Source organism: Hydra viridissima, unplaced genomic scaffold, assembly GCF_058129835.1.
Source record: "Hydra viridissima isolate aposymbiotic clone 2 unplaced genomic scaffold, HvirCarnegie_v1 scaffold_1, whole genome shotgun sequence".
NCBI classification, from domain to species: Eukaryota; Metazoa; Cnidaria; class Hydrozoa; order Anthoathecata; family Hydridae; genus Hydra; species Hydra viridissima.
In genome coordinates this window covers 14,149,276-14,166,683 of record NW_028324300.1, presented here as the reverse complement: position 1 = coordinate 14,166,683, position 17,408 = coordinate 14,149,276, and the positions used below count along the sequence as shown (strand labels likewise).

At 28.1% G+C, this 17,408-nt stretch overlaps 1 protein-coding gene across 1 annotated transcript; it reads left to right on the top strand.

The window, feature by feature from the left end:
* The first annotated feature begins 7,341 nt into the window (after positions 1-7,341).
* On the top strand, positions 7,342-16,843 carry LOC145187861 (haloacid dehalogenase-like hydrolase domain-containing 5). The gene is made up of 9 exons (XM_090065493.1): positions 7,342-7,847; positions 9,494-9,606; positions 12,743-12,833; positions 12,999-13,038; positions 13,439-13,607; positions 13,778-13,823; positions 13,900-14,045; positions 15,863-15,939; positions 16,194-16,843. The coding sequence occupies exons 1-9, from the start codon at positions 7,503-7,505 to the stop codon at positions 16,412-16,414; spliced, it is 1,248 nt and encodes a 415-aa protein (XP_089921619.1). The 5' UTR covers positions 7,342-7,502; the 3' UTR covers positions 16,415-16,843.
* The last annotated feature ends 565 nt before the right edge of the window (positions 16,844-17,408 follow it).

The window sequence follows — 17,408 nt, the reverse complement described above, 5'->3', positions numbered from 1 at the left end:
TCACTTACCAATATTGAGAAATCTAAAAATTTTAAAAAATTTTTAGTGGAAAAATGAAGGCGACTTGATTAACAAGCATTATTAAGCGTAACACAGCCAATTGTTTGAAATACCGTATGTTGTTTTGTTTTGACGGTCGTTATAAAAAAACTTATACAATAAAACTTATAGCACAAGTTTCAAAAAACAACTTCGTTTTTATTTGAAATCTTGAAAACTTTATGTGATAATGCATTGCACGACACGATGGGTTAAATCACCCTGCTCGACGCACGATGTAACGGGTCAGTAGCCTCGTTCTTTATTGCTGTTATTTAGAAACGTACAACTACTGAGAAATTGCTATGACCATGAGTGTGAGAAAGGGTTACCACAAAAATATTCATTAATAAAATTAAAATTAAAAAAATTATCTTTTAGAGAGCATATGGTCGAACTGCACGTTTTGATACCGTATTTAACGCTTTAAGGAAAGCAGGTATGTCTCCTATCACGCGCTATGTCATTGTCGATCATAAGTGCGTACCAAGATTGGCCATAGGTATCCAACAACCACCGTTGGAATTAGCTCTATTCATAACAGCCACAGAAAGTTCAAGCAATAGGTTATAACTTTATTCATGTATATCGGGGACTTTGAAAATTATCTGCTGTTACAAAATACAGTCTTTGGTTGAAATCTATGGCTATAAAATTGCAAGATTATGGCTGTAAAGATGCAAAGTTGATATATAGTGAAAAAATTTTAATTGATCTTTTTTAAGTTAATTTTATGTCTTGAGTTCATTTAATACTATAGAAGTGATCTTGTTTACATTTTACTGACCTCATTTAGAGGAAGGTTGCTTAAATCATTTAACCACTTAACAAAAAATTTTCGTCACGAATAACTCTGACCGCAACTGTGCAATCTGAGGACCGACCAATCATGCCATGACCAATGTATGTATGCATGCATGCATGCATGCATGCATGGATTGATGGATGTATTGTCCATAATAGAATTTATAGTTTCTTTTTTTACTGTAGTTGTTGGTGTGTTATCTGGAGTCATGGCAACCTTAAGAGATTTACTTTCATAAAAACGTCTTTTCTTTGCTCTGGTCTTCTTATACCTGTTTTTTAGATCCAATATTACAATAATGTTATCAACATAAATTGCGTAATAATTCTAGCTACTTTAATAATTCTTTTAAAACAAAAATTTACTCGTACAAACATGATCTGATTTTAGTACTTTTAAAAAATGACATTTAGCTTGAGAATTTCTTGATAGTGTAAATAACAATAATAAACGTCCCGTAAAAAGCTGAAGAAAACTGCCCAATAACTCAAAAAAGAAAAGCTCCAACTGTCACCCCTTTTTTTTTGGAATAAAATTAAGAAAAGTATAGAAACTTTCATTCCAATTTTTGTATATTTTTATTTCTCTTAAAGGTTTAACCTTCAAAAAAATAAAAACTCTTATTTTATTTTTTTTCATTATGAATAGTGGAGAACCACCTTAAACAAAAAAAGAACGATTTGAAAAGAACTCCTCGTTAAGAAAACTGTTTTATATAGTTATCTACAAGTGGGACGTTATTTTACAAATCAGGGGGGGGGGGGGGCGCTGTTTTAAATTATGCATTTGAAGTATTTTTTAACTTTAAGTACATTCTATATGGATATTTCAACTAAAAAGATACAGTTTAGACTGACTAAAATAAAATTTGTTTAAAATTTGCCACACGAAGATCTTCAGACCAAACGTTTCTGTCTGAATATACTCAAATTTTTTGCTGACATTTTTTGAGTGGTAGCGCAATTGATGACCGGGCAAATGTTAGAAATCCTTTTTGCATTACAGTTCATCGTCCTCAATAATACGTAAATTTTCTCGGTCTAAAAGAGTGACAAGCTTCCTTGCGCGGCGAATTGCTTTTAATTCTCCATCAAAATATCGCATCGGGATTTTTTTCTTGCTGTAAGCCTTCAAACCCTTGTTCTTGAGTGCTTTTCTAACAAGGAAACGAATGCATTCAAACTTTTTGGCAAGATCTCTTTGGAATTAGCATGGATTTCTTGAAATTGACCGGATGATCGAATTCAGTTTGTTATTGTTAACAAAACCTTTTTCTTTCGATAGCTTAAGCCTCTTTGTATCTCCTCAAAATGTTTTTCACAACTTTGCAATTTTTAAATGTGAGTGTAGGTTGGATTTTGAAGAAAAATTTCAAAAACGTTTTTCCGATTATTCAATTGTTTACTTATTTAGGGCTGCATCTACACCAAGCATTGTACAAAACTATTTATAAGATTTAGGGCTGTACTACACCAAGCATTGTACAAAACTATTTATAAGATTTATTATTTAGTAAAACTTTTTATATTTTTTACTTAAACTTTTTATAAGAAAGGTCAAATTCGTGCATTATTTTTTAGTCAGTTTCCCAAAAAAATATCATATCTAAATTTAGAAATTTATAGGGTATAGCTACTTATAAAATTAATTAACTATTCACTTAAGGAATAAAATACACTTAGCTTTTGTTTACGGTATTGTTTGGCTAATTTGCCAATTTTGGCGATACAATATTAGCTAAACAGTATTGGCCGATATTGTTAAAATGTTGATACCCCAATTAAATTTTATAAAGTTACTAAATAAGGTTTGAATTGAGACAAATAACACTGTGCAACATACTTTTCTTAACATAGAACTGTGCCATTTTCACTAAAATTGGTACCATAATTGTAAAGGTTGCACCAATATATTGCCAAAAATGTTTACTTTTTGGCAAGTCTTCTCTTATAAAATAAGTTGCATGCAATGTAAAGTAAATTATTTTTAATTGTACAATTGATGGCTATTACAGAATCAGTAAACGCAGATATTTTAAATGAGCAGACTAAACTAAAAAATTTAAAAAAAAAACATGAAACAGCCCCCTGTTTTTTGTATTCAAAAGCTACCAATAACTGAAACAAGCAAAAAAAATTTATGCCTCACTACAACTAAATAATGAAAATTCATCATTCCAGTGAATCAAGTAGGAATTCATCAAATTTACTTAACAACCTGTTAATTAAAAATTTATTAGATTTTTATGGTCTGGAAACCTAACAGAGGAACTTAGAGATGCAAACCCAGCAAAAGTGTAAAATTTTTTTTACAATAATAATTTTATAAAATATGATTATTACTTCTGGTAGGCTTTAAAATCTTTACTGAAAATTTGTGCGTCTTATCAATAGATATTTTCCACAAACATTACAGAAAGAGCTGGTGCTGAAAGCTTCTATTAGCTTTTTTTTTTTCTTTTTTTTCTTTGAAAATTTAAAATGAAATTTGATCAATAAAATCTCATCATAATTAAATTTAAACTTTTTCCCTAAGTATAAATTTAGAACTTAATAAATTTTGCATTAATAAAGTGTTATAATATTTATAACATTTTTATCTTTTGTATAAATTTTGAATACCATTTTCATTTTGCTCAATGAAAGCTGTCATTTAAAATCTAGAAAAAGAAAAAGAAGTTACAAAAAGAAGGAATAACAGCTTTGTAAGTTTTCTGTTTGGCAAAGTTGATTTAGGGGACAATGCAACCTATTAATACAATTGCAGGATTTCTTATTTTGATTTTCAATATCGTCAATGATTTTTTGGTTATGCCAGTTTATTATAGATTTTAAATTCGGCATGCAGCTGTAACTCACTTTTAAAGTGTTTCTATTGAATATCTTGTTCAAAATATGCTTAGATGGAAAATGTTTGTCTACCAAATTAAGAAATGATTTACTAACTTTTGTGATGACATTTTTGCTAAATGGTGGGTTGAACCATATAATGTTACGCTTTCGATTATATTTCTTTCTGGTATTATTAGGAGTGTTAATATATTATAATTTGTAACCATATCCTGCTTTATTTAATGCCTCCTCATAACACTTAATCGCTTTGCCGAATATTTTCTCACTGGATGAAAGTCTTGATAATCTGCGTTCCAATGAAATGGGTATTTGCTTAATAATATTCGGAGGATGGTTTGATTCCTTATGAATATAGTTTATTTGATTCCCTGGCTTGCTATAGGGTTGGTAAGTAGAATCGTTTAAGTTTAAAGTAATATCTCACTGATCTCTATAATAACTGGATAGCGCAACTCCGAGCAAAACTTCTTATTTTTTGACCCCAAAATCGCCATATTGGAAAGCCCCAAAAATTTTAATCCCGTAAGCTTTAAGTTCTGTTTTTCGGCTTATCGCTTTATCGCTTTATCACACATATCAGATTTCATTGTTCTGGGGCTTTCCAATATGGCGATTTTGGCGTGAATTTTGATATTTGAGATGCGCTATCCAGTTATTATAGAGATCAGTGTAATATCTAGGTAGTTAACGATTTTAAGGTTGCATTTAATGGTAATGTTTTATCCATATTCTTTAAACATTTTTGTAATTGTTTTCTTGACTCTTTCTAATTCTGGGCCACTTGGCTTTTCAAAACAGCCAAACCATCGTCTCTGTAAATACCTATAAATTATTTACTATAAACGGATGATAGCTTATCTAACAGAAATATACCCGCTAATCTTTTTTAACGACATTTTTAACTGTTTTTTCGTTTTTATTTAATGTTTTCTTTTTGTAACGTTTTTTTTTTCATTATGTATTTTGGCTGATGATTGCCGGTACGCCGGTATGAAACTTTAAGTACCAACAAAGTTGTCATCCTTCGCTGTATCTTCTATCTATATCTATATCTATATCTATCTATCTATCTATCTATCTATCTATCTATATATCTATCTATCTATATATATACTTATTTACAATTTAAATTTTATAAGTATAGTGTATGTAGTTTTAACTTATTCCTATAAACTGAAAATTATAGTATATTAGTACACTGAGAGAGAATGTAAACTTTTAAATTAACGGCAACGCTTTAGATACTTTATAGGAAATTATTGAATATTTTCAAACTTTCAGGAAGTATATAAAAACCACTCTTAAGAAGATACAAAACTATTAATAAAACATTCATAGACAATAAAAATATTTTCCTATAGTTAATAACAATTCTCTGTTGTTTTTTTTTATATGATCAATATCTCTTAGTCTTTCTAAAATAACAAACCGATGTAAGATTACACAAAAACCTGTTTTTTACTGTGACGGTTAAACTTTCTAATATCTATTTTGTAAAAATTGGATGGCGTAGCTTTTCAAATTATTCTCATCTTTTTTGGTTACTGATCAACTATTGCACAATCTGAAAATAGCGTCAGAGATATACGAAAATACTTCTGTTTTGAACAGGTATATTTACTCTGAGCAGGTATATTTACTCTGAGCAGGTATATTTACTCTGAGCAGGTATATTTACTCTGAGCAGGTATATTTACTCTGAGCAGGTATATTTACTCTGAGCTAGAGTATAGCCTAACAATTTATCAAGAAAATTTTGTGTCCGATGTAAAGGATGATAAGCCATAAAAATAAGAAAATAAGCCATATGGAAAATAAGCCATATGGATAATAAGCCATAGAGGCTACACCAACTTTATTTTTATTAAATTTTCACATTTGAGTTCGAGTAGCAAATCGATTCTAGGCTCTTGAGGTCATCTATTTGGAGCACCTGTGTAACAACCCCAATTCATGGTACTGTTCCTACGTGCTTAGTAGAATGTTTGTAGCTGTTAGCAGAGCCACTTTTTTCACCCAAGTTTTTCCATTAACCAAAATCTTTATGAAACAAAATTAATTTCAATCGATCGATTCTTGTGCTTCAAACAATTGTTTGGCTGAAAGGTAGCCTCCGTGTTGTTAAATGTGTCCTTCTAAAAACTCTTAGGCAATTTTTTTTATCAGGAAAATAAATTCCAACTAAAATATTCAAAAAACATTTCTAAAATAATTTGACGCCTATTTAATTCTACTCGTATATATGCATGCTTTTAATTGTAAAAATATTATATTTTTTTAAGTTTGATTGTTTTCTATCTTTAAGAACAATTATAAAACCTCCTCAAAATGCTTTTAATACCTAGTTTATTATAGAAAATGTGAACATTAAAAGACTTTTGAAAAAGTTTTATTTTTTAATTCTTAACAGCAGCAGTTCAATCTTAGAAAAAAAAGCTTGAGATCTTGCGATTGTTTACAGCCGAAAGAATCTGAAATCTGAAGATTTGCCGCTTGATTTATCGATAAAATACTCCAGCACTTCTAAACTATCATTAAACAGCCATTTGTGAATGATGCGTATTTTTCCATTTTATTTCGAATGAATTTTCTACCACCCTTTCTTAATCTGATAATTATTTTGGGTGCAGAATTGACCAATAGCGTGATATTACGTTAGAATTGACCTCCTTGTGGTATTACGTTCTTGTATCGTTTTTGTACATTTTTTATGTCATCGATTTATATGCTGAAATTGCTGTATGCGGTATTGACTATATTACATACTATGTTCTATAACTAGTATAAAAATACATACCCAAATGTACAACGCTCACTCGTGTCAGCCGTTCGTTTTCAGAGGTCATCACTCCTTCGTTGCCTTCTTAGTGTTGGCGCTTTTTGCAAAAAAAATTAAATGGTAAAAAGATTTTTAAAGTATTAAAAACAAAATATTCTCTTTATAACTCATTCAAAATATTTCATTCTTTCAGTGAATCAGTTCACAAAAGAATAGTTATGAGGATATTTTATATGAAAATTTTTATAAAAACTGGTAGACAAGCAAATCTACTGAGTTAGTTCTTTTTTAATTGTCGAAACCAAAAGCAGATTAACACGATAACTTTATTATTATTTTTTGTTTGTTTCAATACTCATGAGAATAGGAAACTTGATTACGTTGTTACACTCCTAAAATCCTGGAGACTAAAAGCTAAGTTGAAAGGCTTTAAGCCTTCTTCGTAAAAAAAAAAAAAAAAAAAAAAGCCAAATTAGAACGGTATGAAATTTCATATTTACTAGTAAAAATGTTTTCAAAAAGTTGCGAACCATTTAACCAAGTAAGAACGTTAATTGACATTTCACCTCGTCATTATAATTTGTGGGTCACGCAATTGGCGAAATACTTTTACTTAAACAGTGAAATATTTTGAAATTTAAAATTTCTTATTTATAAATAATTGAAAAAAAATTGCGCTGTGACAAAAAAATTTTTAAAATATCAAAAGTTGATAACATTAAAATAAAAAATTAAAATAAAAAAAAATCAAATTTTTCGAAAATCCCTGTATAAAGAATAAAAATCGTCAAAAAGCCGTTTTAGACGCGGTTAACTTTTTTGGTTTTTTTTGAATTACAGTACGCATGCGTGATTTAATTGTAAACATCCTTTAACTCGAAAAAAAAAAACTTTTCCTAGAACAAATACTTCATTTAGAACCTTTTATATAAAAGCAAAAAAAGGTGAACGAAGTGAATTTTTAAAATTTATAAACATAGTTTAGTTTAAACCTTTACAGGTATGAAATCTTGAAATTTAGTAAAGTATGGCAACTGTTATAAAACGCTCTTTAATACAAAAATGTCGGTTACCACTAAACAGAGCCGAAATATCAAAGAGACAAATTTATACTTCCCTATATTTTCAACATGCTGCTTTTGATGCCAAGTCGAAATCACACCTATCTGAAGATTTTAAAGTAGAGCATAAGTTTGGTGTTGTATTTGATATAGATGGAGTTTTGGTTCGTGGAAGTAAAATTATTCCATGTGCTCAAACTGCAATAAGAAAACTGAACAAGTTTAATATTCCTCTAATATACCTAACCAATGGTGGGTGTGAAACAGAAGACCAGAAAGCTCTATCATTAAGTAAGCAGCTTGATATTGAGGTATGAAAATACTATATATTTTATTGTATCCATTCATTTTGAAACTTGAAGCTTGTGAAAACATATTTTGTTACATAAATATGCCAGTTTTGATAATTTTTTTTAAAATAATTATTTATTTCAAAAATTTTCAAATTTTATTAATTTGAAATTGAAATTTAAATTATATTAATTACTAGTTATATCTATGTAGTTAACTAGAAATTTGTTAGCTTTTAACATTTTAGCTGAGAATCTTTTTTAAAATTGCCAGCAATACTAAAATTTTATTAAAACAGAAAAAGGGTTTGTCAAAGAAGTTAAACTTTTTGTTTAAAGATAAGAGGAGGTTCATATAGTACCTTAGCATTCTTTTGGTTGTTAGAATTTATTTACTTTTTATTGCGTTAATGCCTCTCTCCAGGATCAAAATAGCCCATGTTTTTCCTTTTTTTGTAGATGTGTTTTTTTTTGGCCCAGATGGAATTGAAAAAAGATAATCTTAACCTAATTTGCTCAATATCTCATAGACATCGTTTAATTTTGAAATATTATACTTAAATTTAAAATTTCTGGTTAATTGATATGGGAACTAAATACTAGATAATTATTTTAATGTCAAATTCTTTAACAAAAAAAGGTATAATTAAAAACCACAAACTGTTTTTTCTGAAAATTGAGCTTTTCTGCCAGGTAATTTATGTTGTTTTAAAACTGTTCTTAAAATTGATATTTAAAAAAAAAAAGTTGCAGTTATAAGAATTGTTTCTACAATCACAACCATTTATAAGTAATAATTTCAACAAATTCCAAAAGTGTCCAAATTAATGTTATTTTACAAGTTTCAGATTTTAGTTGCTTAGTAAGTAGTCATATTTGATAAATGATGTTAGTTTTGATTCTGGCATTACACAACATTAGCTACTCAATGTACCAAAAAATATTTTAAACTAACATTTCAATAATTCTTCTCATCTGTTGACAAGTATGAGTCAAGAGTTTGATTAGAAGAGTCAAGAGTTTTATAAAAAGTAAAGTTTAAGACTAAAAGTTTAACTTGTTTCAAAAAATTATCCTTCAGATATCTTGTATAAAAAAAAAAAAAAAAAAAAAAGTGGTTTCTTATAAAATTTGTTAGTTGCTGCCAACAGATTGAACTTTTTTTTTTTGCATGCAGTAAACTTGATTAAAGTTAAGATTTCTTTAAGAAAAATGTAAATTTTTTAGTAATATTATTGCAAAATTTAGTAAAAACTTACTGTATTGTATATATTTTAAAATAAAGTGCAATACATTAGTTGTAAGTTATATTCTAAACTTAGTATATTTTCAATATAGTTTGTGTTATATTCCTGTATTGTTGAATGCAAAAAATCTATCATATTTTTTGAATTCCGTATCTGCCAGTTTTTCCTATTTTTAATTGAAAAGAGTAGTTTAATGTTATATCTTCTTATGTTCTTAAGGAACATTTTTAATCCATTCTAAATGGCTTATAGCTTTGACTTTTATATCAAGTTATATATGCTTACAAATGGTGAGTATCAATATAATTGAAAGTTTAAATTTTTTATCATTTTTTTGTTTTTGTATCAAAAAGCTATTAAAAATCTATTGATTTTTTTTACTAGTTTTAATAAAGAAATTTTTTAAATTTTTTCCTGCAGATTAGCTCTGATCAAGTGGTATTATCTCATTCTCCATTACGAATTTTAAGTGTTCTGCATGATAAGCAAGTGTTGGTGTGTGGCCAAGGACCTGTATCTGATATTGCTAAAATGTACTTTTTTTATTTTTGAAGTTTACATCATAATTATTTAATTACTATTATGCTTTTGCTTGTAATTTTAAGTAAACATTAAAACCATATTTAAAATTAAAATGACTTACATTCATTTAGTTATAAACTACAAGCTGTTTTAAAATTAACTAAGTATAAAATTACTAAAGTGTGTGTATGAATGCATGTGTGTATGTATTTATATCATAGGGGGAGTGTGCACGTGTGCATGTGTGTGAGTGTATGTGTGTGTGTATGTGTGTGTGTGTATGTGTGTGTGTGTGTGTGTGTGTGTGTGTGTGTGTGTGTGTGTGTGTGTGTGTGTGTGTGTGTGTGTGTGTGTGTGTAGGGGGAATCATTTTGAGGAAATTCTAAAAACTCAAGAACATACATAAGCTTTGGTCAATCAAATGACTTTTATATTCCCCTTAAGAACAAAGTTGTTAAAAGTTTGTCCTTTAAAATAGGAAAAGTAGGCTAAATTCTGGCTGTTTGAGGACAACCAGAATAAAATCTTTAAACCTTTTTTAAAAAGCTTTTTAAAAATTGAATAAAGTTTTAAGTTTTCAAATAGTTTATCTAGCAGATATGAGGCAACAGTACAGTTACTGTAAACAAGATAAGGAACATAATCTATTGAACTCAATAGGAAATTTGTCATTTAAAAAAATCTCTAAAAGTACTGTCAACACAAAAATTTACAATTTAGTATTTTAAATTGAGTAACAATTTCCTTTTCATCATCTTTTATCATCTTAATTCACTACTTCTGTTTTTTCAGATTGCTGAGTGACATCAGGTTCTCTGAGACTTTTTTTCTTTGTAATCTTACTTCTTTACTTGGAACTCTGCGATGGAACTCTGCGATGGAACTCTGCGATGGCTGCTTTTTCTCCTTATAAAACTTTTTTTATTCCATAGGTCAAGGGAAAAATTTTTGAATCTAAAAATGCTCTGTGTGTTTTTAAAGAGATGCTAACACAGAATCAATTACTTAAGCAAACTAGTTTTTTTCCTTGATTCATCTTTAAAAAGGTTTTGCCATCAAAAAGAATTATACAGGGGATAAGAGGGTTATTCCAAGACATTGTTAATATCTGATGTAGTAATTTCTGTGGTCTCCTCAGCAGTTTTTTTTGTCTTCCTTAAAGTAGTTGAAGTACTTGTTTTGATATTGACTCAACAATCTTGAAGAATTGCACCATTACTTTTTGTAAGACATTTCTCACTGGGTAAGACATCACTTACTGCAGCTATGACAGATACATTTGCACCAAGAAAATTTCTAGGGATTTTGCAGTAAGTTTACAATTATCTGATTTTCTATGATGCCAATCCCCTGGTTCAAAATCTGAATCAGGATCAGTGTTAGTTTCTGTGGAATCAAATTCTAACTCTGAGATTGCATAAGTTTTTATGGGTTTATCTGGTGGTCTATATATATGTAATGTATTCAGATTTTTTTTGCCTTCTGATTCCAAAGTGAGGTGTATTTTCCAAATAACCTAAGTCCTCATGTTTTCCTTTATCTAAGTGTTTCTAGTTTGTTTATTCAAATCTGTGCAACCAATGCAAAACAGTTTTTTTTTAAAATACAGCAAAATCCCCTTAATTTGCCTTGTCTTTAGTTGTTCCCCTGTATTTGTTTCTATTCAAATCTGAATGTCCATTTTTATTATGTTCTAGAGAATATCTTTATCTGACATTACTTGAAATTCTGCTTTTAACCCAAGGTATTTAGACCAAACCTAAAATGCATTCAAAGGCTCTTTTACATCTCTTACATCTCTTAAACTTGAATCTTGTTGGGAGGAGAAAAGAAAGAATTGCAGGCTTTTTAGAATTAGGTGAAAGTTTTGATTTTTCTTTAATTTTTGAATTTTTATTTTTTGTTTTGTAGGCGATGTGTTAAAGAATATCTATTCCAGTAGGAAGGTGAAGATTTCCTACTGGAATAGATATTCTTTAACACATCGCCTACAAAACACAAAAATAAAAATTAAAAAATTAAAACTCTAGCAGTTTGTATATTTTAAGCAAAATATTTATATGTAATTGGTGGTTTAGCTTCATTTATGATAAAAGAATTATTTTTTCTTGGTCTGAGGACTTTCCCCTACCTTTTATCTTTCATAATTTCTTTTTCCATTCAATCCATGTAGATTTGATAATCTTTAGTTAGTTAGACATTCTTACATAATTTTATAATTCTAAATAAATAAACAACAATCAAGTAAATGCACATATTAGTTATTTAGAATTAAAATAGTGTAAGCACTTTGACAAGTGTGTAAAAATATTCTAAGAGACAGAGAAAGATAAAGTTTACAGTGCAATAGTTTCTGAGGAACTGGTAACAAACATGTGTACTGTATGTACTCTTTAAGTTTTTCTCAAAAAAATCATCCATAATATTAGTACATGAAGATATGGCATTATAAAATATTACATAAAATATTATATAAAATGTACGGCATTATAAATGAATTTTTGATCACAATTAACCAATTTACTTAACCTCTTAAATAACAGAAATTTTCTTTATTTTTCTCTAACAAATACTGTTTTACTCTAAAATAAGCAAAAAATTCTGATGAGATACCTTTTTAGAATAAAAATATAGATAACCAGTCTGTATCAGAGATGAGAACAAAAGTCTTTTTCAGAACAAAAAAAAAAAGTTATTTTCTATTGTTATGATATTGTCAATGAAAAAAAAAATGTAATGTCTGGTATTTATTTTTGATAATGAAAAATATTGGAAATCTTCTGAAAAAATCTTCTTATAGTTTCGGTATTTAAAAAAAAGTTTTATACAGAAAAAATCTGAAAGTTCTATATGGTGATCTGAAATTTTTGAAAGTTTGTTCCCATAATTCTGAGCATCCAACCGTCTAATCATATCAACCTTTGCTTAAAGTTTTTTGACCACAATATCATATATCATCAAGAAAATAATTTAAAATTTGAAAATGTGACTTTACATTATTGTCAACTAGATAAAGAAAAATGGACTTTTTAAAATAAATTTTTTTGAGAAGGTTAATAAGCCCTAAATAACAACATTTGTTTTATTGATAAGAAATTCTTCTTTTAATTGGTGCTGTTCTTTTGATAGTTGTGGCTCTTTTAATAGGTGTGGTTTTACAAAAGTGTTGCATATTGATGATATAGATATGTATTTCCCTGAACTTGATGTCAATGATCGATCCAAAAGATATAGATTGGTATGAAGTGTTACATAAGTTTCTTTAATACCATTGTGTTATCAAAAATTTAACGGTTAATCTGTTATTATTAATTACTTATGTACTTTTATTGTGAGTTTCTCATTATACACACTTTAAAAGTTTGTTAAAATTATCATATTGAAATGTTAAATGTTATTGTAGCGACCTAGCCCTCCTGCAAAGCCATTTTCCTCTCCAGAAGGTTTGTTTTTGTTTCTACTATTTATATAACAAAAAAAGTTTGTGAAAAACCCCAAGTTTTTCGTTTTAGAAAATCTTTATCTGTTTTGTTCTACTGTTTAAATTTAAAAATAAAAACTTATGTTGAGATTTCTTAAATTGCAAATTTGTATTGCTTATCTACATTGCAAATTTATTTTAGAATTTATTTTAAAGTTTATATTGCAAGTTTTTTGTTCAAATTTATTCTGAAAATATAAGAATTTACTCTCAAAGTATAAGAATTTGATCTGAAAGTTTAAGAGTTTACTCTAAAAGCTTAACCATTTACTCTGGAAATACAACAATTACTCTGGAAATATAATAATTTTATGGTTGTATTTTACTTAAAAGAAGAAAAAAAAATTGTTTGTCTTGTTTAGCCATACTTTTAATGGGTGAGCCCCTAAACTGGGAGCGAAGTCTTCAAATTCTTATTGACATTCTACTTACAAGTGGCCACCCAAATAAATTATACTCAGCCAACAGTTTTTTGCCAGTGGTTGCTATTAACACAGATTTTTTATGGATGAGTGAGGCAGTAAACCCTAGGTATTTTATTTCTTTAGGTAATCTTTTCTGAAATATAAGCTTAACAACAGTAATACGTATTTAATGGTAAAGAAATTGTTGTTATCCTTAAGGTAAATATATCAGGTCTTTACATTGATAATATGCATTTTCATAACAATGTGTCTTTAAATTTGCTAAATCTTTTTTAGGATTGGTCATGGTGGTTTTCTACTTTGTCTTGAAGCACTTTTTCAGGTTTGACCAGTTTTGGTTAGACCAGTAAAGAACTTAAATAACTGCATTATAATGTAGTTATGTTTTTAATATTTAGAAGTATTCTGGACAACCTCTTCGATATACTGCAGTCCTTGGTAAACCAAATATCTTTACGTATCGCTACACTGAAGGTATTATGTTGAATCTAGTTATGAGTATGTTTGGAGATGGTGCAACAGTAAATACAATATACGGAGTTGGGTAAGTTTCAATAATAGCATAGATTATTGTTTTCAGAACCCCACAAAATTGTAAATAAAATTTTTCCCACAAAATAAAAATCTTAAGTTTTAAACGTTGAAATTCTCTAGTTGTAACAAATTACTTTAGCCAACAAAAAAACATATTGCAAAAGCTTTTCAAACATATGAAATTAAAATTCTTAATTTTCTTAAAATTATTCAATTCATAATTAGTTTATCATGTTAATTTATGTTAATTTATGTAAGTAAATCTTGTGAAACTGATGGCTTCTAAATATTTTATTTTATATCTTTTTTTTTTGTTTTTTATTTACAGTAAAAGCCCCAAGCAAATTATATATTGTTACTTAAAACAAGTCTTTTTTAAATTCATAAAAAAATCTCATTCCTGATACTAAACTTAAAATAAGAAATGCGCAATGTATTTTTCAAAAGAACATTTAATGGAATTGGCTACCATGCTCATTAGATACATCACACATATTTTTATCATATTCTTGATAAGATTCAAAATTGCAGCTTTATGTGTCGAAAAAAAGCAATTGCAAATATTTCAAAAAAAACAGTAATGCTACTTTTTGAACTGGTTTCAGAGTGTTTTCAAAGTGCTGATTAAGAAGCAGTTGTCTCAACTATTTAATAAAATCACTTTCTGTTTCTTGCAAGTTTGAAATTTAATATACTTTTAGTCAACCTCATGTTAATTTAGGATGTTTAGTAGACATTTTTCAACTTCAACTTTTAATTTAGGTTGTTCTTTAAGATTAATATGTAATACTTTTTGCTTTTGTTACTTAACATTGTATTCTTTATCCAGATTATTCAGTCATGCTACTTTTTTGAACTGGTTTCAGAGAAATCACTTTCTGTTTCTTTCACAAAAAAACTTAAATTTAGGGCATTTTGTCTCCATAAAAGTTTAATGCAACACAATCTTTGCTAAGTGTATTTGAAAGCTGATTGATGAGACCTAATTTTATATTTAAAAGTGAGAAAACTAATCTTGTTCAGTTAAACAAGTAGAGAATCACCAACATTCTTTAGTTTAACAGTAAAATCATCTTGCTTAGCCCTTACTCTTTAGAATAGCTATGTCATCCTTGGGAATCCCAAAGGTATAGGAAACAATAGAACTTAGTGTATCTTGCTTGTAGTTCAGTTAGGATCGCAACAATTTTTAAATCAGAATATATCATCTGTTGATGCCAATTATACTGTATAGCATTCAGAATATCTTTCATCAATTTACAGTTGTACATTGTTTCTTTTTTGCAGTATATTCACCACATTTATAACAAAAGTTGTTCTTCTCATTTTTTTTGCTCCTTGCCATTTTATTACCATCTACAACAAACATGCAATTAATCATTGGCCAGTTAATTTTTTGAATTCTTAAAAAAGTAATGTTTTCCAACACCTTGTATAAGAGTTCAACATATTAGCTGAGGGGGGGGGGGGGGATGATATAAATAGTGGACTACTTATATTAGCATACATTAAAAAAGCAAAAGCAAATACAAAAAAACGCCTAGAAGCTAACACCTAGAAAACAAAAAATGCAATTTACATGAAACCACCTGTTCAAGATACATACATTGTATTGCATTTAAAAAAAAAATTTTGTTGGACTGTAGTTGAAAAATTGGATGTCATATTTGTAAATATCTAAAGCCATTTCATAAGATTTTTCTTATTTTCTTAATTTAAAAACTTAATTTTCCTACTTTTATTAAAATTTTTTTTTTCTTCATGTTTTTACATTTTTAAAAGATGTTGAAATCATCTAAACAAATTCATTTTATGAAATTCATTTAGTGATAACATCGACACAGATATTTATGGTGCAAATCAATACAATAGTTATTTGAAGGCGTTGCAAGGATCTGATATTGGCAAGTCTGATTTATAATTTTGTATAAAGTTAGGCATTTATTTAGAACATTTGTGACTGTTGAAATGTGGTCTTCAATTCCTAAAGGCAACTTAACTTTCTACAATTATTTGAGATGGTCTTTAAATGCGAATTGCACAGAGAAATTTTTGTAAAAATTTTTTTTTAGAGAATTTTCAATATCATTAACAGGAGGTTAAAGCCTACAAAAAGTTTTTTTTTATGTAGGTTTTTATTATTATTTCTTTATTTTAGTCACCGACGTATTACACCCAACTTCTAATAAGGGACCTCGCCGAATGAAGTCTATACTTGTAAAAACAGGTGTATCGAAAACCATAAACAATGATCTTTCTGAGTTGAATCATTTACATCGCGATACAATATATAGACCAGAGTTAGCTGTACCAACTTACGTTTGTGAAGATGTGTTGCATGCTGTTGATACTATATTAAATGAAGAAAATATATTATGATAAAAACAAATAGAAATATACCATAAATGCATTAAATTTGTAAAATAAAGAAATCGTTTCTTTGTTGCACTCTTTATAGTCCCTCCTATTCATAACGAAATTTTTTTTTAATTGTTTTTATCTAAGTTCCATATTTTATCAATTATTTTTGTTGTTATATTTTTACTGTATTTATTCAATTTTAAATATAAATTATTCCATTTAGCGCAAATTTATTCCATTTAGAGCATAAATTATTCCATATAGAGCATAGTTTATTAAAACTTTTACGTTTCTTTTTCAATTTACATTTAACTTATTTTATAAAATAATTTTGTATTTTTTAATATTTCACTTGGTTATAAGTATATATATAGTTGAATAATTATTATTGTAAAATTCTAGTTTTTTTTTTTGAATAAATTTATCTTCACTTATCACACAAAAAAATTATATCACATTATAAATCTTCGTTGTCGTCGTTTACTTTTCCGTCGCCATATTATCATAATTGTTGTTTCTAGGAAATTTTTTAAAGAGAAGCTGATTCACTACCGGTCCTCAAAAAAAAAAAAAAAGAAACCTACAAGTAATGGCAAATAAAATAAAATTATATTCGCGTGTTACATGTTACCATCGAAAAGTTAGTCGAAAATTATAAGGAATGGAAAACTTAACGTCAAAAATTTCCTTGTCAGCAACGAAAGTTTTACTATAAATGTTTGAACGAAAGTTTCATTAGAAACTTTCGTTCAAATGCTTTGGTACACTTGCCTCAATAGTTGCTATGCACCTGCTGCATTTTTGTCTCGTTTTTTTTCAGTGCTAGCAGATGGCTGAAGTCATCAGATTTGACATCACAAGTTTGGCTTCTCATAGACTACCAAATCTGTTGTAGTATTTTTGCAGTTCTTTTGCACAGTTTAAGATTTTTACACTTCAATTAAATAAAATTTTTATGATCTCTGCTCTTCGCATAACCAAGCACCTAAATATATATAATAAATAAGCCACA

Coding starts and splice junctions, on each gene's coding strand:
- LOC145187861 (XM_090065493.1), top strand. CDS start 7,503: ATGGCAACTGTTATAAAACGCTCTTTAATACAAAAATGTCGGTTACCA. Junction 7,848..9,493: donor GTAAGCAGCTTGATATTGAG/GTATGAAAATAC, acceptor TTTTTCCTGCAG/ATTAGCTCTGATCAAGTGGT. Junction 9,607..12,742: donor GTATCTGATATTGCTAAAAT/GTACTTTTTTTA, acceptor CTCTTTTAATAG/GTGTGGTTTTACAAAAGTGT.